Here is a 23,354-nt window from a genome sequence, read left to right on the forward strand (position 1 = left end):
TATAAGCCAGAGAGGTTATTCCAATCCTTCACCACAAAACAGTGTGTGTTTGAATATCGCTGGCATTGTGATGAGCAAGTGTCGTTGAGAAAGGCAGCGTATGTCTCTCATGATGGCAGACTCTCACTTCAGACTAGGCACAACCAAAGTCGTGTTTTTATTCCTTCACAGTTATGCAGTACCTTAAAGGCAATGGGATGGCATGTCACCATGTCGCTTTGGATGTCAGGAGATACTGTATATAAATACTAGCTTGTGAAGGCAAAGAAATAATTGTTTTCTCTGCCACCATAATCTGTAGGGGTTTAAGGTTTTTGTTGTTGTTGTTTTTTAATATTTATTTATTTATTTGAAAGGCAGAGTTACAGAGAGGCAGGGGCAGAGAGAGAAGAGAAAGATATCTTCCATCCACTGGTTCACTTCACAAATGGCTGCAATGGCCAGAGCTGGGCCAATTCGAAGCCAGGAGCTAGAAGCCAGGAGCTTCTTCTGGGTCTCCCATGCAGGTTCAGGGACCCAAACACTTGGGCCATCTTCTGCTACATTCCCAGGCCATCGCAGAAAGCTGGACCAGAAGTAGTGCAGCCAGGATTTGAATCAGTGCCCATATGGGATGCCGGCACTGCTGACAACAGCTTTACCTACTACGCCAAAGCTACGGCCCCAAGGTTTTAGTTTAAAACCTTTATTTATCCATTTGAATTTATTTCTTGCCCTTAGCACTGAAAATCATTGCTTGTTAAAAAAAAGATGAATGTGTTATGTTAAAAGGCAAATTGTAGACTCTGTGGTTAATGTTTTTATTCTGTAAACCTTTCGGAATTTGTTTTCACCTTACTTAAAGGCAGAATGAGAGAGAAGGAGAAGGGATGAAAGAGAGAGAAAGAGGACACATGCTTCATCCACTGGTTCACCCCCAAATGCCACCATCTGCCAGGCATGGACCAGGTTGAAGCCAGGAGCCAGGAATTTCATCCAGGTCTCCTATGTGGGTGACAGGGGCCCAAGTACTTGGGCCATCTTCTGCTGCTTTCGTAGGTGCATTAGCAGGGAGCTTGATTGGAAGCAGAGCAGCTGTGACTGTAACCAGTGCTCTGATACAGGATGTTAGTGTCACAGGTGGCAGCTTTACCCACTGCACCACAACACTGACTCAGATTTTAATTTTTTAAGAGACGCTTTAGAACAAATTTTGTGAGTGTTTATCAATAGTTGCACGCAGGAATGAATCAGTAGTATCATCAGAAGCTAGAACCCCCCGGTTCATTCCTAGAAACAACTTTTTTTGAACTATTTCTTGCTTAGTTCTTAGGCTGTTTCCATCCATGATCGCTAAAAATTCTGGAGGTGACCCTAGAGAGTATGCTTATACATACATTTCCAAACTGGTCACCTTTGGATAATTTCATTGACTCTCACATAAAAATGAAGCCTTAACTATTTTTATCACCATCCTCCTCCTTCCTCACCTCGATCCTTGATATTTATATTTAGTTGACAGTTTACATTAGTTCTTGGCTACATGGCTGGTTTCTGTTGTGAAATGTGGGGGTAAGAGTTGGTTTATCCTCAGAAGAGCATTGGTCAGCTGCCTTCTAGCGGCCAGGCTGGGGTGGGAAGTTGGTCCTCAGTTCTTGGTAGGTGACTTTGAAATGCTCCTCTGGGAACTTCTCAGATCTTCCATTTATCCTTCACAGTTGGAATTGCGAGATGGCAGGAAGAGGTCTGGATCTGTTTTCATTCATTGACCTCTGTGCTCTGTGGTTCTTTTCCATCTGAAAACCTAGATCCTTTTTTTAGCTCTAGGAGTTTCTTCTGATATTTCTTTGCTGAAGTTCCCTGCTCTGTTTTCTCAGCTTCTCTGTCTGGAGTTATGTTGGTCACAGCAGGCACTTCAGCAACCCCTGTGGGGTACGCCCTGCAGGCTGGGCATTGCACACTTCAGAAGTCACTGGGCACTGAGAATGCTCAGACGAAGCTTGCTTTAAGAATATGAATTCATTCCTACATTTTACATAAGGTCAAGATCAGAGATACGTTGTTCTCAAAGAATGGGAGACAGGAAGAACTTAGTAAAAGGAACAAGCTTAATTTACAGCTGTTCTTATCACTGCTTATCTTTGACTTGCTCATTTTATTATTATTCACCATTTGTATTTTACTTAATAACTTTTTATGACTCACCTTTAAATATTTCCGATAAGAACCAACAGACTGTTTTTATTCCAGCAGCACTGCTGAGCCTGAAATTGAGGCTACCCATCTAAATAATTCAGCATGGCCTCTGAAGGGAAGACATTCTGGGCATCACTTACGGTTTCATTGCGAGCAGCATAAACCAATTTTACATTAAAAAAAAAAGGCTATTGGCAGAATTAAAGGAAGATGAAAGCAATCAGGTTTTCAGAAGGCCATGCTTAGGACAGCCTGGTCATTTGCAAGGTGGGAATGGATGGGCAGTCTTGGAGAGTTGCAAGGAGCCTTTTCGAACTTCTTCAGGAATTGTGGCATTCTGCTGTAGAAACACGTGGCCAGGAGAGGGCCTGTTGGTTGAGCTCAAGTCAATACTCTTGCTTTTGATATAGAGATGGGACCTTCCTGGACAGTTTCACAAAGAACTGTGGAGGGATAGTTCCCAGAGGAAAGAAAGGTTGGTCGTCAGGAAGTGAACAGATGAAAACAGACTGTGCCCTCTGTTCTGTGCCGATGAGCCGCGTTGCATCTCACTCGCTTGTTCCTTCTGCTCCTAGTGCTGCCTCCGGTGCTGGTGCCACGGCACAGTGAATATAACCCCCAGCTCAGCCTGCTGGCCAAGTTCCGCAGCGCCTCCCTGCACAGCGAGCCGCTCATGCCACACAACGCCACCTACCCTGACTCCTTCCAGCAGCCTCCGTGCTCTGCGCCCCCTCCCTCGCCCAGCCATGTGTTCCTGCAGTCCCCATGCACCGCCAGCTACCCCCACTCCCCAGGAAGTCCTTCGGAGCCTGACAGCCCATATCAGCACTCAGGTCAGTAGGAGCTACAGTCAGTGGGAAAATAGGACACAACACTATTATTTATAGTGGACTATGGTAAATCATATAGAATCATCACAACTGACATTCATTTCGTGCTTTGCAGTTTACAAGGCAATGTACTATGGGCCTCCTGTTGGAGCCCGCCCACCCTCTAAAGTGCTCAGGACCATATGCATTTTGGAGCAGATCTGTGGGGCTACAACATGGTTTTGTACTGGGCTCTGGTTCTAATCATCTGGATGCTCTGAAACACTAAATGGATTTGAGCAGCATCCCCGAGAATTTCCAAGGATTTTTTTTTAAGGCAGTAGAAATAAGATGAAAATACATCTCTAACCCCAGCAGGAAGGCTTGGCCTGAGGACAGCCACCATGGAGGAGCAGGGTTAGGCCTTATCTTGGGTTGGCTATTGCAGCAAAGGGAAGCCCTGCCTGTACAAGACATACCTGCAGCTTCATGGGGCAGGGAGAGAGGCCTCAGCACTCACCAGTGCATTAGCCTTTTTTGTCCTGTGAAGCCAGGACAGCAGCCTGAATATAGAACTCTTCAGTAGCTGCTGAATTTAAAAAGCAGATGGAAAGGAAAGGAACAAGCTAGGGTAGTGTTGTCATTGTAGTGCTGCCATGCCTGCAAGGTGGGTCTAAGTTGAGATAAGGAAAAAGAAGTCCTATGCAGCCTGTGAGTGTGAGATAAGCACTATCTTGGGCTAACAGGTCCTGGCACCATGCACAGATGAATTTGGTGCCACGTGTTACTTTCACATATTCATTTATTAAACATATATTTAGACTGTTACTATTTGTTGCTGAAAGCAGAAGTAAGAGGTCCCTATTCTCAAAAAACTTATGCAGTGTGGGAAGATGAAGCGAATGTTGTCTCCCCCTCCCCCCCCCCTTTTTTTTTAAATTTATTTGACAGATAGAGTTAGACAGTGAGAGAGAGAGAGACAGCTGGTGCTGTGCCGATCCAAAGCCAGGAGCCAGGTGCTTCCTCCTGGTCTCCCATGCGGGTGCAGGGCCCAAGCACTTGGGCCATCCTCCACTGCCTTCCCGGGCCACAGCAGAGAGCTGGACTGGAAGAGGAGCAACCAGGACAGAATCCGGCGCCCTTATGGGATGCCGGCGCCGCAGGCAGAGAATTAACATACACACACACATACCTCTTGTGTGTCTGTTTCGGTCATTAAACAGTCTTTTTCATGTCCAGCACAGAGCCTGAAGTGTAGTAGTTGCCCACTAGTTGCTTATTAAGTATATAAATTACCACATAGGCAGTTGGGACATGGGACTGCAACTTAGGGCTGTAGATAATGGATTTTACTGACTTAGTAAGAAATGACTGAGTGCCCGACACCATGCCAGCGTTCGAGGTACAGTGATGATGAAGATAATGGGTTCTGACCTCCAAGAAGCAGCAACTGCTGAGAACAATAGCATGAATATGTAACCAAGGGTGAGGGAGGCTGTAGGAATCCAGGTAAATGATAGGGAGGATGTGGGGCTGCAAAGGAGTGAATTGAAGGAGGTAGAATCAATGGGAATTGATTGGTGAGGGCTGGGATGCTGGCCGGAAGCTTGGGAACCCACACACAGAGTGCAAGCAGGTGGATGAGTCTTACAAGTGGCTGAGTTCATGGAGAAGGAGTGAATGGGGCAGAGAAAGAAGTCGTTCAAGGACAGAGCCACAGTGACAGGGCAGGAGGATAATTATGTTGTAAAGTTCGTGTTTACATAGCACACATCTATGCCATAAAAATTTCCCGTACTGCCTTTGTTTTATTGTCCTGGTTACATTCACAGGTTGACGTTCTTGTTCGTCTCTTCCCCCTGTCGCCTACCCATGAAGGACAGGTAAAAGGATGCAGAAGCTGGGTAGTTTCTCATGGAAGGCAGAGCCCTTTTCATTTCAAACAATATAATTCTTTCCTGAATAATAAATAGCAAAATGCCAACTTGAAGAAACAGAATCACAGATAAATAGGAGAAAAGGAACTGTTGAGGTGAACAGGCGTAGCCTCTAATTTTTAACAGCTTTATTGAGCTGTAATTCATACATGAGGGAGTCTTTCAAAAATTTTTGGAAAAATGGGGTGAAACTATGAGTTTATTTTATTGCAAAAAATTGAAATCCATGCATAGTTTTTTCATAACACACATTTTCCACATATTATGGATAAAATTTTTTGCAAAAGTTTTTTACACTAAAATATACTTATAATTCCATTTTTCACCAATTTTTTGAAGTACCCTCAAATCATAAAATTCACCTGTTTCAAGTATACGGTTCAATCATCTTTTTGGTATGTTACATTATTTTTTTTAAGTTGTGATAAAATATAAAGTTTGCCATTTTAACCATTTTTAGGAGTACAATCCAGTGGCGTTAAACACAGTTACAGTGCTGTGAGACTGTCACCACTATCCTTATTTGAAAATTTTTCTCATCTCCCCTAATAGAAACTCTGTGCTCATCAAGCAAACTCCCCCACTCCTCCCTTTACCAGCCCCTGGTAACCTCTTATCTACCTTCTTTTCTTTTCATATTTATTTTATTTATTCTAAAGGTAGAGTGACAGAAAGAAATAGAAGAAAAGAGATCTTCTATCCACCCACTCTCTCCACAAATGGCCACAACAGCTGGGGCTGGTCCAGGCCTAATCCAGGAGCATGGAACTCCATCTGGGTCTCACACAGAAGTGGCAGGGGCCCAAGTACTTTGGCCATCTTATGCTGACTTCCCAGGTGCACTAGCCGGAAACTGATCTGCTGTGCCACAGCGCTGGCCCCTAATTTCTGTCTCCGTGGTTTTGCCTATTCTAGGTACCTCATGGATTCATACAATATTTATTTTGTTTAGCGAAATATTTTCAGTTTATGCATCTAGACTTAATTTTTGTGAACAATATTTAATTGCATGGGTATACCACATTTTTAAAATTCCCTTCCTCCATTGGCTATTTGAGCTTTGTCTACCTTTCAATTTTTGTGAATAGTGCTACCATGCAGTTGGTGTGGAAGCATGTGTTTGAAGCCTTGCTTTCCATTCCCCTGGACATGTATGTAAGAGCAGAATTGCTATGTCCCATGGTAACTCTAGGTTCAGCCCGATAATTTTCTAGATACACCCAGGATCTGCAAAGGGGCTTCTTGCTTTTCAACTTTTTCACAGGGTCACAGTCCATTTCTCACAAGGAAATACCTATCTATGATTTCCTAGTGTAGTCTGGGAATCCGTGCATTAGAATTGCCTTCAGGGCCTGTTGAAATGTACTTGGTTACATAAACCAAAGCAGAATTTCTGGAAGTGGGGCTAGGAATCAGCACCATGAGTAAGCTCCACTGCGAGTTTGGTGTACACTTAAGTGAGACAACTGCTTGTGTGGACAGTTCAACTCAATTCAATTCAAAGGCAGGTCGGGTGGGCTTTAGTGCAGTGGGTAAGTCAGTGCTTGGAGTGCCTGGGTCTCCAGTGCCTGGGTCGTAGCTACTCTGCTTCTGATCCAACTTTCTGCTGAGGCACCCTGTGAGTCAGCAGGTGATGGCCCAAGTACTGGGGTTCCTGCCACCCATGTAGAGTGAGTTTCTATGCTCCTGGCTGCAACCTGGCCCAGCCCTGGCTGTTGCAGCCATTTGAGGAGTAAACCAAAGGATGGACTCTCTCTCTCCATTTGCTTGTCTGTCTCTCAGTGTCTCTTTGCCTTTCAAATAAAAAGAATAAGAGTAAATAAAAATCTTGAGAAGTCTTTTTAAAAAGTAAGTGCAAATTGATCTCACCGTTTATGCTATTTAATTCCACCATTAAAGTAGCAAGACCTTCTGAACTAACATTAGGAATGTGTACTGAAGAAATAGTTTTTCTGAGGTTTCCCCAAAAATCTCATATGTATGTATATACATACATACTTATATATATATATATATATATTCACACAAAAAGCACCCCTCTAACCAAATGAACAATGTCACTTTAAACCTATAGTAAAAAGCACAAATGGAACATATTCCCTTAACTTCTTAAATTCCTAATACCATACTAAACATCAGAAACTACAACTTTTTCCCTGCTAGGTTAAAAAAAAAAGAAAACAAACAAACAAAAAACACAACTTATTCTAGAAATGAAGATGATAAACAAAACACCCAGTCTGTGGTCCTGAGTGATGACACTTCCTAAAGTGCTTCTTAAAACGCAAGCAAAATAACAGACCAGCACATGTCTGTTTTGCTTTTTGTCTTGTTTTACTCTAGAGTAATGGGAAATACTCTTGGAAAATAGTTACTGTAGACAGTTGGATCTGCCCTTAAACTCCTGGGCTTGGAGGACAAGTGTTGCTGGTATAAAAGACTTTTTTAATGTGACAAAACTCCACTGAAGTGACATTAGGTGTGTCCTACTGAAGACATAGCTTGTTCTGAGCACCTCACTAAAAGGGTCAGTTAGTTTTCTCTGCCCCTAAGCGTTATCGTTAAGTTCAAATGACTTCATGATATGATTTTTAAATCTAGGAGTCAAGATCCTAGCTTTCTTTAGGGGGAAAAAAAGAGTTTATTTCGTTCAAAAATCAGAGTTAGAGAGAGAGGGAGAGACAGATCTTCCATCTGCTAGTTCACTCCCCAAATGGCCACAATGGCCTGGGCTGGGTCAGGTTAAAACCAGGAGCTAGGAGTTTCATGCAGGTCTCCCACATAGGTGTCAGGGGCTCAAATACTTGGGCCATCTTCTGCTGCTTTTCCCAGGCCATTAGCAGGGAGCTGGATGGGAAGTGGAACAGCTGGGACTCAAACTGGCAACCAGATGGGATGTCAGTAGTGCACACGGTAGCTTTACATGCTATGCTGCGGTGCTAGCCCCGGCCTCCCAGCTTTTCTCAGCAGCAGAAGTCTGTAATCTGGCTTGTAAAACACCGAGAAAGCTAATCCTTCTTTGATGTGAGCTGAGTTTCCAGCTCGTATGTTGCCGTGGGATTGTACAGTGGCCACAGGGATGCTCTGTTCATAAGATACTTCAAAAACCACCACCAAAAGAGAACAGCTGAAACCTGATTATAACTTTGTACCCAAGGCGCACTGAAAACGGTGCTTCTCTGCAAGTATCAGTCCTATGACTGGACAGTGGTCATGGTTAGGCCGACCACACACACTCAGCAAATACTACCTTCTTTGGAAGTAATTCATAATACAACAGAGCAGGGGAGGGGACCCTTTTTTTCTGTCAAAGGTGATTTGGATATTTATCATATCATTCAAAGGCCATATAAAAGTATCAACTCAAAAATTAGCCTGCTATGGGGCCAGTGCTATGGCGTAGTGGATAAAGCCGCCGCCTGCAGTGCTGGCATCCCATATGGGCTCTGGTTCAAGTCCCGGCTACTCCACTTCTGATCCAGCTCTCTGCTATGGCCTGGGAAAGCAGTGAAAGATGGCCCAAGTATTTGAGCCCCTGCACCCACATGGGAGACCCGGAAGAGGCTCCTGGCTTCTGGTTTTGGATCGGCGCAGCTCCTGCCATTGCAGCCATCTCAGGAGTGAACCAGTGGGTGGAAAACCTCTCTCTCTCTCTCTCTCTCTCTCTGCCTCTACATAACTCTTTCAAATAAAAAAATAAATAATATTTTTAAAATAGCCTGCTATAGATTTATTGAATTTTGAGTACTACCTGTAATTGCCTTGTGAGGTCAGACCGAATGACTCGAGCCTTATAAGGCCCACAGGGTTGGACATTCACCACCCCTGTTCATGTGGCAGAGAGAAAAGCCTTTGGGGCAAGCCTCAGCTGAAGCCAGGAGCCAAGAGCTTCCTCTGGGTCTCCCACATCAGTAGCAGATTATTATTTTTAAATTTTGACTTATTAGAAATTGATCCTTTTTGGGGGCCAGCGCTGTGGCGCAGCGGGTTAATGCCCTGGCCTGACACGCCAGCATCCCATATAGGCGCGGGTTTGAGACCCAGCTGCTCCTCTTTCAGTCCAGCTCTCTGCTGTGGCCTGGGAAAGCAGTAGAAGATGATCCAAGTCCTTGGGCCCCTGCACCTACGTGGGAGACCTGGAAGAAGCTCCTGGCTCCTGGCTTCAGATCGGCACAGCTCCAGCCATTGCAGCCAATTGGGGAGTGAACCATCAGATGGAAGACCTCTCTCTCTCTCTCTCTCTCTCTCTCTCTCTCTCTGCCTCTCCTGTCTCTGTGTAACTCTGACTTTCAAAGAAATAAATAAATCTTAAAAAAAAAAAAAAAAAGGAAAGCGATCCTTTTGCCTGTGGGGATTCAGTGTGGCTGTGTAACAGTGATATGCTATCTTTCATGTGTAAAGGTGAGGTGACCTGCCAGCTTCCTGTTAACGGCCTTTGCTTTAGGGGTGATGATTTCCATTGACGTCTTCATGTTGTGTTTTCCCTGCCTCTCCCACTACTGATAAACGTGTGTGCAGATGCTAGACCACAGAGCACTAACAAGAGCCACAGCTGCCTCGGCACAGGTGTGCTCACAGGTGTCGCTAGTCCATCAGAGCAGCAGGCCTGGCTGTGCAGCCACCTCGCTGGATACCAGCTTCCTGTGTTGTGGCACTCTGTTCCCCTTTCTTTCAGACTTCCGGCCCGTCTGCTACGAGGAGCCCCAGCACTGGTGCTCAGTGGCCTACTACGAACTGAACAACCGAGTCGGGGAGACCTTCCAGGCCTCCTCCCGCAGTGTGCTCATCGACGGCTTCACAGACCCCTCCAATAACAGGAACCGATTCTGTCTTGGACTTCTTTCTAATGTAAACAGAAACTCAACGATAGAAAACACCAGGAGACACATAGGAAAGGGTAAGAGCCGGTGGGTGGGGCATTCCTTTGTATAGTCCTCTGAGAAACCAGCCCCTTACCCATCTTGCCTCCCAGGGGAAAAACCCCCCAGGCAGACGAGCTGCAGGACAGATTTGGCATTTCCCCTGGGGAGCACACAGGCTCTCCAGGTCCTGACCTGTGTGCTTCTGAAGTTCGCGCATCATCGCCGGGAGAGTGGCATGGGGGCTGTTGTGAAAAGCTAGGTGATAAATATGAATGCAGGATGACGTTATTGAAAGAAAGATTGTGTGTTATTTTTGAATTGCTTCAAGGGGCTAAGTAGGATGGCTTCTGAAGAAGAGGAATTCTGCCCACTTGGCTACTTGTATTTATTTCAGGTAAAGTTACCTTGGGAGACACAGAAGTTAGGTCACTAGGAGCAGTGATTTATGAGTGGAAGCCTTGGGTAGGGACTTGGGCTGTCCAGGCGACTGTCAGGACGGCTGACTGGGCCCAGTCTCACAGTCTGTGACTGTGGTTGTTTTACAGCCCATCTCCGGGAGGTGAGCAATGGCAGCAACTCCCAGCTGGGTGTGAGGCCTGGTTGATCTTTAAATTAATTTCTTTCCCATTTGAATCATTGACATCTCTGAGTGAAGCTACATTGGAGTCAAACAGGCGTTAAGAACCTTCACTGTCATTTGATCTCTTCTCTCCCCGGACTTAAACCTCCCTAGGAAGATAGCTTGAGTCTTTTTTTTCAAATATCCAAGACATTCATTATTTCAGTTGGTGATGCGTTCTAAAGATCTCTTTGTTTATTTGAAAGGCAGAGTTACAGAGAGGCAGAGGCAGAGAGAAAGAGAGAGAGAGATAGGTCTTCTATTTGCTGGTTCACTCCCCAGATGGCCACAGCAGCTGGAGCTGGGCCGATCTGAAGCCAGGAGGCTGGAGTTTCTTCTGAGTCTCCCATGTAGGTGCAGGGACCCAAACACTTGAGCCATCTTCTACTGCTTTCCCAGGCCATAGCTGAGAGCTGGATTGGAAATGGAGCAGCCGGGACTTGAACCGGCACCCATATGGAATTCTGGCACTGCAAGTGGCGGCTTTACCCGCTATGCCACAGTGCTGGCCCCAGTTTTTTTATTTTTAAGAGGAGCTCTAAAATATGCCATAAAGTATGGCAGAAAAGAAATATTGGCATAGGACATTTGAGAGCAAGGGGCACCAGTCTCCTGTAAGCTTGCAGGAATGGCTCCGAGGTCCTGCCCTAGATGACCTGATTCTGAGCAACACAGCTTCTGTGGCACCAGCTTGAATAACTCTGCAGCAGAATGCACTCCAGGTTTAGCAAATAAGGTAACTTGCTCTGTGGAGTTTAATTAATAGAAACCCTTAGACTTTCGTGCCATGCACCCATCTCACAATTACTTGGCACCTCTTGTTGGCCAGACTGGACTCTAGGGATATAACAGTGGAAAAAAAGCACAAAACCTCCCCACCTTGTTGGATCACATCCTACTGGGGAATGACAGACAAGAAATAATATACATAGTATGGAAAATAGAGAAAAACAAAGTAGGGGAAGAGACTGGGGAGGGAGCCTAACCAGTGTAAGCAGGAAGGCTTTCCTTAGAAGGTAACGTTTGAGCAGAGAACGAGAGAAGGGACTGGCAACGTGGGCATTTGGGAGAAAAGCTTTCCAAGCAAAGGGAGCAGCAAGTGCAAGAGCTCTGAGCCTGCCTGGCATGTTGTAATAGCAAGAAAACTGCACGGAGCAGAGTGAGGGGACAGGACCAGGTCTCGGGAGCCTTGGGACCACTGTAAGGTCCTTTTGGCCTTGACTCTGTGTGAAATGGGAAGAGAGGTGTACACTGAGGAGTTTGTATGAAGGCACTTCAAGCATTTATGGAAAAATGGATTTTTTTTTTTTTTTTTGACAGGCAGAGTAGACAGTGAGAGAGAGAGAGACAGAGAGAAGGTCTTCCTTTTCTGTTGGTTTACCTCCCAATGGCTGCTGCGGCCGGCGCGTTACGGCCGGTGCACGGCGTTGATCCGAAGCCAGGAGCCAGGTACTTTCTCCTGGTCTCCCATGCAGGCGCAGGGCCCAGGGACCTGGGCCACAGCAGAGAGCTGGGCTGGAAGAGGAGCAACCAGGACAGGACCAGCGCCCCGACCGGGACTAGAACCCTGTGTGCCGGCGCCGCAGGCGGAGGATTAGCCTAGTGAGCCACGGTAGTGGCAAAAAATGGATTTAAAAGATGTTTATTTCCATGCAAAAAATTTTGACATCCATGCTCTAGTTTTTTCATAATATACATTTTCCGTGAACTTTTTGAGGTACCGTCATGTGATCTGAGTTTACACTTTTTTACAAGGATCTGTTGTCTTTTATATTGAGATTAAACTGTAGCAGGCAAGGGTGGAAGATGTCAACAGCAACAAGTAATTCTTTTTTATTACAGTTAGTGAAGAGCCATTTCCCACCTTGGTAGTTGTTAGTTGGCTATGAGAGGTCTTGGAGGTTCCTTGTTACTCACAGTTAGATACATTGGGTGGTCCTCCTGAAGAGAGTCGATATGTGCACTTGGAGTTGTGTTTTCTCTGGTGGTGGGGTGGTGGTTTATACAGATTCACCCTGGCTTCCCTCTACTGGGACACACCGTGAGGTGATGGGGGCTGAGATGAAGCCTTTGTTTAGCCACGCAACAGTTAACTGATGCGAAGGGAATTGGACCTGTTACTTGGTGCCTTAAACAGCCTTAGTAGCCTTAAATAGCACTAGAATACCAAAGGGTACTACTTAACTCAAAGAATCTAGAACACTGAGTTCTAACGTAGGATCTGCTCATATTCTTCCTTTAAAACTGGGCAAGCCCCTAGGACTCTTTCCAGTAACAGCAAAGATGCTGCTGCTGCTGCTGCTGATGATGATGGTAGGTAGCCCCACTAATTCCCAAATATGTGGAAGGCACCCTGGCATGCACCTGAGCGTATGTTTCCTAATCCTTTTAGTAACCCTTTTATTAACCCCATTTTGCAGATGAGACAACTGAAGCTGAGACAGTTCAGTAGCTTACATGTGGTCACCCAGGTGACGCCAGGGATTCACAGCCGTGGCTCCATGTCCTGCCCAGTCACCCCTCTCTGCTGGAGGAGACAGAACCTCCTGCCTGTTTTTCCTTGGCATTCTTCATGGTGCATTGTTCGCAGAGCCGCAGCTCCCAATATGGGATGAAAATACACATCCTGCACCATCAGCAATGATGAAAGGGTTGAAAGAAGGCACGGCAAATACATACAGTGATTTTGACACTGATTTACTTTAAAGATGTAAAGCAGAGAGGATTTTTTTTTTTAATCTTTTATTTAATGAATATAAATTTCCAAAGTACGACTCATGGGTTACAATGGCTTTCCCCCCCCTACCGTCCCTCCCACCCACAACCCTCCCCTTTCCCACTCCCTCTCCCCTTCCATTCACATCAAGATTCATTTTCGATTATCTTAATATACAGAAGATCAGCTTAGTATACCTTAAGTAAGGATTTCAACAGTTTGTTCCCACACAGAAACATAAAGTGAAAAATAATAGATGATTTTTTTTTAAATCATGATGAAATCAGATCAGACCTATTGTCATGTTTAATCCCAGTGAGAGTCAAGTTGGGAATTGATAATTTCTTTTTTTTTTTTTTTTTTTACAGAAGATCAGTTTAGTGTACGTTAAGTAAAGATTTCAATCGTTTGCACCCCCATAGAAACACAAAGTGAAATATACTGTTTGAGTACTCGTTATAGCATTAAGCCTCAGTGTACAGCACATTAAGGACAGAGATCCTACATGAGGAGTAAGTGCACAGTGACTCCTGTTGTTGACTTTACAAATTGACACTCCTGTTTATGGCATCAATAATCTCCCTATGCACCAGTCATGAGTTTCCAAGGCTTTGGAAGCCCCTTGAGTTCTCCGACTCTTATCTTGTTTAGACAAGGTCATAGTCAAAGTGGAGGTTCTCTCCTCCCTTCAGAGAAAGGCACCTCCCTCTTTGAAGACCTGTTCTTTCCACTGGGATCTCACTCACAGAGATCTTTTTGCCAGAGTGTCTTGGCTTTCCATGCCTGAAATACTCTCATGGGCTTTTCAGCCAGATCCGAGTGCCTTTAGGGCTGATTCTGAGGCCAGAGTGCTATTTAGGACATCCGCCATTCTATGAGTCAAGCAGAGAGGATTTTATGTTTCCCTTATAAAAGTGTTGTGCTGGCAGGGGAGTACCATCATGAGAATTACAGAGCCCTGAGTACCTCCAGGGGAGGCTTCTGAGGGTCTTTACAGAAAAAAGACGAAGAACTACTGACATGTAATACTGATGTGCGAGTGCACAAAACACAGCAGAGGGCTGCTTCTGTGATGACTGGGGAGTGAGTGATATCCTAGCCTAGAAAATTGGAGGATAATACTTGCCTGCTTTTTCAGACTGGCTTTTAAGAAGGCCTCGATTTCCAAATAATTAGACAAACCACAGCTTTGATTTGACTGCCGGAGCATAGGTCTTGAGGTTGGATTGCATTTCCTGGAAATTTGTGGCTTAATATAATCACAGGCAATAGTACAGCATTTTCTGAGCACCTATGATTTCTTGTGTAATTTAGTTCATGTTTGTGAACCCTCACAATGGGCCTGTCCTGGGAGTTGAGTAGGAAATGACACTTTAAGCAAAACAGGCTAATTTCTCTTTGCAGATGTAGACAGGTTGCATCTGTCCTGCCTGATAGTTATTCTTCCCTTCGTGGGAGAAGAGGCAGATAATTATAATTCCTGAGGCATGAACCCCAAATATTGAACTTACAGAGGCAAACCAAGATTGCCCTAGACATAATGATCTTATATTCCAAGTCCTTGAATTATTTTACAATTACTTTTTCACCTTTTTATGAATCTTCATTTTTTTTTTTTTTTGGTATGTCTCACATTCTGTGGACCTCTAGTGCTTTTTGCTGCCTTATGGAAAGAGTTGCTGTGATGTGAGGGTTTGACTTGTCAGTCCCCTGGAAGAAGGGTCTACACTTGCAGCTGCTCTTTGTAGTGCTTCCTTTCCCAAGCGATTTTGTGTCCCTCCCTCACAATACCCCTTCCATTCTGCCTTTGAACATGCATAAGGCTTCTCATCTTTAAAAAAGCAAACCCTAGAAAACATAACATAGGCTGTCTCCTATGTCAGGCATTAAACTTGATCTTTCAGAATACTTAGTGTTCTGAGAAAATGCTCACAATGTCTTGCTAAATAAATTTAAAAAAGCTTAAAATATCCTGTAAAATTTTGTAGAAATATACACAGAAGACTGCAAGATATGTAACACGCTGGTTTTGATTATCTCTGGGCTGTGGGTTTGTGGTTTGTACTCTATGTATGTTTCTCAGTGTCCTAGGGTGGACATTCTTGTCTATGTGAGGATAGTTTGGGACACTGTCACTGCCTCTACAGCTGTGTCAGACTATAGATGGGAGCTCATATTCCTAACACACAAGGCCGTGAAGGACTGGCTCTGTGGATTCAGGGACATCTTAGTAAAAAATCTGGATTAAGGCTGGGAAAATCAGAGGACGGGCTGTGTTCAGGTTAAGAAATCACGTGGGAAAAGGAAAGCATGTCAGCAGTCGTAACTCACTGCTGTATTCCAGCAGTGACGTTCGTTAGCTTGAGGATTTTTTGCTGATACCTGTGTTTAGGGAAACGCTGGTGACAAAGAAGCACCACACTATGACCCAGGCAGAAGGGCCGTGTGTGGGCCTGGCAGTGATGGGACGTTTCATGGGGTACATTTGGGCCCAAACCTACTTGTTCAACATATTGTGCAGAGAGACTTATTAGCCTTCAAGTACAGATTTAGGGGGCCAGCCCTCCTGGCTGCCCAGAGGTAACTTTGTGTGAATTAGGAACAGGTGCCCATTCCACGAGTGAAATTATCGCCATCTGCTGGAAAGTGTTGTAATAATCATAGAGAGCCTGGACGATAGTGAGGCAAACCCGGGACTTGTGCAGTGTGCAACTGTAGGCACAGTCCTGTGGAGGACTTGCATCTGTCTTCTGACCCAGGCCCTGGTGTGGATCTGGAAGTAGGCACTTAAATACTGTTATTCATTGGCCATATATTAAAGTATATTTTGTAGAAAATTCCAAATACATTCAAAAGTAATGTAACAAGTCTGCATATCAGCATCTCAGCTTCAAGAATGATTTACATTCTGTGTGGTGCCTTGCCTTGCCTTGCCTTGCCTTGCCTTGCCTTGCCTTGCCTTGCCTTGCCTTGCCTTGCCTTGCCTTTCCTTTCCTTTCCTTTCCTTTCCTTTCCTTTCCTTTCCTTTTCTTTTCTTTTCATATTATTTATTTGAAGGGAAGAGTTGGGGGCGGGGAGAGAGAGCTTTCATCTGTTGGTTCAATCCCCAAATGGCCACGACAGCTAGGGCTGGGCCAGGCCAAAGCCAGAAGCCGGGAGCTTCTTCCAGGTCTCCCATGTGGATGCAAGGTCCTAAGCACTTCAGCCATCTTCTAGTTGCTTTCCCAGGCCACAGCAGGGAGCTGGGTCAGAAATGGAGCAGCTGGGACTTGGCTTGGTGCTCATATGGGATGCCGGTGCTGCAGGCAGAGGCTTAACCTTCTACACCACAGCACTGGGCCCATATGTTGTGCCTTTTCATCTCTCCATCAGCAATGTGTTTGCCAGAAATCTTGAAGCAAATCTCAGATTTTCCTGTTTGCCCCAATGTATATCTAACTATATGAGGAATATTTTAAATATCATTATTATGCCCAGCAATATGAACTTATTTTTTTTAATTTTATTTTCATTTTATTTTGAAGGCAGACAGAGGGGCGGGACCGGGGCAGATATCAATCTTCCATCTGCTGGTTCATTCCCCAAATGGCCACAACAGCTGAGGCTAGGCCAGGCCAAAGCCAGGAGCCTGAAACTCAATCAGAATCTCCCCCCTTGCAGGTGGCAAGTACTCAGTCACTTGAGCAATCACTTGCAACCTTCCAGGATGCACATCAGCACGACACTGGAATCAGGAGCAGAGTCATGACTTGAACCCGGGCACCCTGGTATGGGGTGTGGTAGCCCAAATGGCAGCTGCATCACTGTGCCAACTGCCTGTCCCAAATATGTACTTCTTAAAAGCTCCAGATGTTTTAGTCCGATTTTAAAATAGCAAAAGAGAAGGCAACAGAGGCAAGATCAAGTACAACCCTGAGAGAAGGTACTGGACTTGTGCTAATAAGGAGGAGATTTTATTCTAAGGAGAGTGGAGGGGCAGCAGAGTTCTCTAAGCAGGCGGTGACATAGTGACCTCTGCGTTTTCTGGTAGTATTTCCCAGGATCCATGCACATTCCTTCCACTTTGGGACACCCACTTCCTCCGCTGACCCTGAGTATCAGATTCCAGAGCATGGGAGCGCTCTCAGCAGCCTTGTCAACAGAAGAGGTCTTGGCAGACCCAATTTCACCCAAGGTGCCTCTGACCCCCGGCTTCCCAGCCCCATAAACAAATGGGTGGGGGCGAGGGGCTCAGCAGGTAAAGCCAGGGCCGGTGACACTGATGTCTCATATCAGAGTCCCAGTTGGACTCCTGGCTGCTCTGCTTCCTGTCCTGCTCCCTGCTAATGTGCCTGGGAAAGTGCTGATGGCTCAAGTACTTGGGCCTCTTCCACCCACATGGGAGTCCCAGCTGGAGTTCCAGACTCCTGGCTTCAGACTGGCACAGCCCTGGTCATTGTGGCCCGTTGGGGAGTGAACCAGTAGATGGAAGATCTGTCTCTCTCCTTCTGTATCTCTCTCCCACATCTTCCTGTCTCCCCCTCTCTGTTACTCTGCCTTTCAATAAATAAATAAGTCTTTAAGAAAATGGGTGGTGGTCACACAGAGGTGGAAAGCTCAGATACAGAGAGATGCAGTCTAGTGGAAATGTAGTTCAGAATGTGGACAGACTTGGCCTGAGGACCACACTGCCTGGCTCTCCGTGTCATCAAAGGAAGTATTTTCTTGTGTGACATTTAACCATATTGCTAGCAGTTAGGAGAGACTGTAGCATTCCAACAGTAGCTGTGTTTTCCACTTCTTTATCTAAAGCTTCTCGATTACCATCATTAGTACTTTTGTGTCCTATATTATTACAGTAGGTCTGATGCCACTTTTAAGCATTTCATAAAGAATTGTCATTGTGTGAGCTGCAGTATAATCTGCACGTGTTGATTTTCCCTGTACCATTTTAAAGTAGTGTCCGATAAAAGCGTTTCACAGGGATGCAAAGTTCTGAAATGGAGATAAGAACACAGAGACGGCTGGTGTTCCTGAACGCAGTGGGATATCGAATTCTGTGAAACTCATCTGAAAATAGTTGTTAATATTCACTAGTTAAAAATCCAGCCCGTCCAATTCCAGGGACTGATGTGAGTTTCTAAAGCCATGGGTTCCCACAATGTGGCCAACTCAGGAAGCACTGGCCTCACCCCAGGGACTTGTTAGAAGTGCAAGTTGTCAGGCCTCACCCGAGACTTAGGAATGAGCGATCTGCTTTCATAAGCCCCGATTCTGGTGCAAGGTAAAATCTGAGAACCTCTGTTCTACTCTACAGCAATTTATCTGGTAAGAGCAGTTTAGGTCACAGTTCTGGCCTCCCAGCTGGCTGCGAATTAAACCATTTGCGCCCTTGGACTCCTGGTTTAGGGCCGTTCTCTCCAGGGACTGGGTTCCCTCCTCTGCTGCTCATCCCGTCAGCTCTGCTCCCTCCTCTTGCAGGACGCTGAAGTGCCACCTACCTGCTCTGCTCTTGTAGCTCAGCCAGCTTGTGCTGTGGTTGCAGATGACTTGCCCCAAATGGTAGAGTTAAAAACATACCAGGGGATTCCAATCCAATCCCATCAAGGTGGCATGTACCAATGCCATCTCACTATTCCAAGTGATCAATTTCAGTTCACAATTGATCATAATGAAAGGACTAAGAGTCAAAGGGAGCACATAAACAAGTCTAGTACCTGCTAACACTAACCGATGGAATAAATAAAGGGGAGAGTGATCCAACATGGGAAGTGAGATACTCAGCAGACTCATAGAATGGCAGATGTCCTAAATAGCACTCTGGCCTCAGAATCAGCCCTAAAGGCATTCGGATCTGGCTGAAAAGCCCATGAGAGTATTTCAGGCATGGAAAGCCAAGACACTCTGGCAAAAGATCTCTGTGAGTGAGATCCCAGTGGAAAGAACAGGTCTTCAAAGAAGGAGGTACCTTTCTCTGAAGGGAGGAGAGAACCTCCACTTTGACTATGACCTTGTCTAAACAAGATAAGAATCGGAGAACTCAGAGGGCTTCCATAGCCTTGGAAACTCATGACCGGAGCATAGGGAGACTACTGATGCCATAGACAGGAGTGTCAATTTGTAAAGTCAACAACAGGAGTCACTGTGCACTTACTCCTCATGTAGGGTCTCTGTCCTTAATGTGCTGTGTATTGAGATTTAATGCTATAACGAGTACTCAAACAATATATTTCACTTTGTGTTTTTATGGGGGTGCAAACTGTTGAAATCTTTACTTAATGCATACTAAACTGATCCTCTGTAAAAAAAAAAAAAAAAAAAAGAAAGAAATTATCAACTCCCAACTTGACTCTCACTGGGATTAAACATGACAATAGGTCTGATCTGATTTCATCATCATTTAAAAAAAAATCATCTATTATTTCTCTCTTTATGTTTCTGTGTGAGAGCAAACTGTTGAAATCCTTACTTAATGTATACTAAGCTGATCTTCTGTATATTAAGATAATCGAAAATGAATCTTGATGTGGATGGAAGGGGAGAGGGAGTGGGAAAGGGGAGGGTAGTGGGTGGGAGGGACGGTATGTGGGGGAAGCCATTGTAATCCATAAATCGTACTTTGGAAATTTATATTCATTAAATAAAAGTTAAAAAAAATACAAAAAAAAAAGACCTTATAGGATTGAAAATCACCCCCTAAATAAAGACCAGAGTCAGATGGCAAAAGCCTTACCTACTCTACGTCACCGATTCTGGGAGGATTCTACATTGAAGGTCATTCCCATCAAATACGAGAATACTTCAGAAAGTTTGTGGGAAAAGGGAATTAGAAGTGTCAGTTTATCTTGGTAGTAAAACTCTTTGCAACCCTGCATAGTTCTTCCATAAGATGCATTTTCCACATTTTATGAAAATATTATTTTGCACCAAAAAAGAATTTTTGTACCAAAATAAGGTTGTTCTTTGTAATTCCATTTTTCCATAAACTTTTCAAACTGTTGTGGGGATAGGAACCCCCAGCTAGGCTTTGAGAGACCCTGGCTAGACTTAGTCCAGGTTCTTGTCTTCCTGTGTGTAGGAATACCAGCTGGAGACACAGATAGACGGGAGCAGGAAAGCAGGATTTATTCAGCAGACATGAGTGTTGGCAACCTCATGAGGGAGAACTGTGCCCACCCAGGCTGAGGTCATCCTTTGCAGGATAAGGGGTGCCGCTTGGTGCAGGGATTGGTTGGAGATTCAAAGGAGGAGGGATTGCAGTTACAGTGCGCATGGTGGTCTCGGGAGGATGCATGATGGAAAGTGAGGCTTAGCTGTATGATGAGGAGTGGGTGTGCCAAGTCTTCTGCCTTGTTGAATTGGTACAGGTTATGGGATTTAGGTGGTTCACATGGCTTGGATGTTGGCAGTTCTCAGCTCCTCCTGCTCACTAGCTACCTATCTAACATATCAGAAGTATCCTCCTGGGGCCGGTGTTGTGGTACAGTGAATGAACCTGTGACATGGGCATCACATATGAGTGCCTGTTCCAGTCCAGGCTGCTCCACTTCTGATCTAGGTCCCTGCTATTGTGCCTGGGAAAGCAACAGAAAAAGCCAGGTGACTCAGACGGAGTTCCAGGTTTCTGGCTTTGGCCTGGCATAGCTCCGCCTATTGTGGACCTGGGGACTGAAGCAGCAGAAGACAGATTCATTCATATTTCTCTCTCTCTCTCTGTCCACCCCCCTTTCCTCCCCAACTTTGTCCGTCTTCTCTTTCTGAAATTCTGCCTTTCAAATAAATGTTTAAAAAAAAAAGTACCCTTCTACCTACTGAACTCTTATTTTACCACCTCCTTTCCCTCCTTTAGAAACCCTGCACCATCCCAGAGGTAGCCTTGCCTTCCCCCGGGGTACCTGGGGGCTTGCAGGTGGGACTGTTCTTCAGCTTACCCCTCACCACTGGGTGTCAGGCCCCAGGGCAGTCAGGAAAGTAAGCGATGATGCCAGACGGGAGGGAAAGGAGAGAGCAGCGCTGAGAGAAGGGGGAGGGGAAGCTAACAGATGTGGGCAGTGGCAGGGGAGCCTTGCCCTGAGGACGTAAGCTGTGATTTCTCCCTGTGGCTCTGTCAGTTTCTTCAGGGTGATGTGACTGGAAAACGTAATACTCAAAATCATTCTGTTCTAACAGTGTACTAAGAGAAAAGAGACTTGTGGCTGGAGGGCAAATAAATATGGGGGAGGAAGTCATGTACAGTGCAGAATTGCTTCAGAGGCTGCTTAGAACATGACAGATTCTGGGCAGCTTTATCAATGTTTTCTCAATTCAAAGCTATCCAGAACAGGCTCTGAGAAGCCCTGGGAGGCTGTATGTTCTATTCTTTAAAAGTTTTGTTATTTCCATTGGAAGAGATCCAAAATATAAGTATATTCTGGATCATTTATAAGGACTCCTTTAACTGCATGATAATTGTACTTATAATTATTTTATTATAAATAATTATAATTATGTATCAAATCCTGGAGAATTTTTTCCCCATTAAAAGTTGAAGAACAATTGTTCTGGTACTTAACATTCATTAAACTAGAACGTCTTCATCTTATCTAACTCTAGTTGCTTGCTGTACATTTATGTTGAATCTCAAACCCAGACATTTAAAGGGAAAGAATCAACTGAAATTTCATTTGAATTAAAAATTAGCATGAACAACACTCTCAGGATGCTCTTTTGAACTTTAATTCCAAGGATATAAATGATATAAAAGGATACGTAAGCTAGATTTTATATGCAAGTTTTTGTATTATGTATCTGAGAATGTAGTTGAAATGTCACTGTTCACAAGTAAAAAAATAGACATTATTTATATGATTTATAATAGTTGGTGATAAGCTTTTAAGTGAAATAGGTCTCTGAGATATTTATTAAGAGAAATGGATTTATAACTTTTGGTAAAAACATTTAAATTTAATGTATTGTTTTCTCTGAAGTGGGTGTAACAGATGCACGTGAAAATTTTCATGATCTTTACTATGTCCGATTTTAATTTTTTTTGTATATATACATGAAAGATTATTTTATTTCTCTTGCATGATATATTTATGAGACCTCTTTTTTGGGTTTGCTTGTTTTTCATTTTTAAATTAATTTATTTTCCTTTTATTTGAAAGGCAGAGAGTGAGAGAGAGAGAAAGCGCGAACTTCCATCCATTCGTTCACTCCCCCAAATGGCGTCAAGAGCCAGGGTTGGGTCAGGATGAAACAGGAATCCCAGACCTCATTCCAGGTGTATCTTGTGGATGTCAGGGACCCAAGCAAGTATTTAAGTCATCATTTACTACCTCCCAGGGTTCACAATAGCAGGAAGCTAGAGGAGCCAGGATATGAACCAGGCATTATGATATGGATTGCAGGGGTCCCAAGTGGTGACTTAATTGCTGTGCCAAAAGCCTGCCCCTGAAACCTTATTTTTGGAATAGATAAGTGCAAGATTGAGATAGTGATGTGAAGAATAGTATATGAGAGCCTACTAATTAGTTCTTGGGAGTGATTGTTGACATAGGTTGGAATCCACGTTTAAATGGACTCAGAAAAAAACATCGTATAATCAGCTGGACTCCTGGGTCACACATCTCACTCACCTGTGAGTGGTGATGTGAAAACTAACCTTTCCTCAGTGCTCCACACGTCGCAGAGCAGGGCGCGGTGCGAAGCGGTGTCTGCAGGGTGGCTGTTTTTGCGTCTGCAGGTGTGCACTTATACTACGTTGGGGGAGAGGTGTATGCAGAGTGCGTGAGTGACAGCAGCATCTTTGTGCAGAGCCGGAACTGCAACTATCAGCACGGCTTCCACCCCGCGACTGTCTGCAAGATCCCCAGTGGGTGCAGCCTCAAGGTCTTCAACAACCAGCTCTTTGCTCAGCTGCTCGCCCAGTCGGTTCACCATGGCTTTGAGGTCGTTTATGAGCTCACTAAGATGTGCACTATCCGGATGAGTTTTGTGAAGGTAAGGAGTGCTTGCTTTGGGGTTATAAGATGGAAGGTGAAAACTCAAACTGAAGAGCATCGTTTGGGTGACGTGGCAGTTCTACAGCTAATTCACTTAGAGAACAATCTTCTTTTGAATTCTATGAATGGTTTTTAGGAAGAACACCTATGTGAGTAGGAACTGTCTTGCCCACCAATTATATAAAAATTCTTACTTTCCAAACTATTACTTTTGGACAAAAAAACAAGTCAAGGTATTTGTTTCTAATGCAAAAGATAAAGACATTAGCAATTT

The 23,354-nt window shown here is 44.6% G+C and overlaps 1 protein-coding gene across 4 annotated transcripts in view; it reads left to right on the forward strand.

The window, feature by feature from the left end:
* Positions 1–23,354, forward strand: part of SMAD9 (SMAD family member 9) — a 74,069-nt gene that overhangs the window by 43,388 nt on the left and 7,327 nt on the right. For all 4 annotated transcript variants that reach the window (XM_051831791.2, XM_017350172.3, XM_051831793.2 and 1 more), the window contains 3 exons: positions 2,751–3,008; positions 9,597–9,818; positions 22,822–23,078. In XM_051831791.2, coding sequence (XP_051687751.1) covers positions 2,751–3,008; positions 9,597–9,818; positions 22,822–23,078 — 737 coding nt within the window. The remainder of the gene's footprint in view (positions 1–2,750; positions 3,009–9,596; positions 9,819–22,821; positions 23,079–23,354) is intronic.

Source organism: Oryctolagus cuniculus, chromosome 9 (genome assembly GCF_964237555.1).
Source record: "Oryctolagus cuniculus chromosome 9, mOryCun1.1, whole genome shotgun sequence".
In the NCBI taxonomy this organism is placed as follows: domain Eukaryota; kingdom Metazoa; phylum Chordata; class Mammalia; order Lagomorpha; family Leporidae; genus Oryctolagus; species Oryctolagus cuniculus.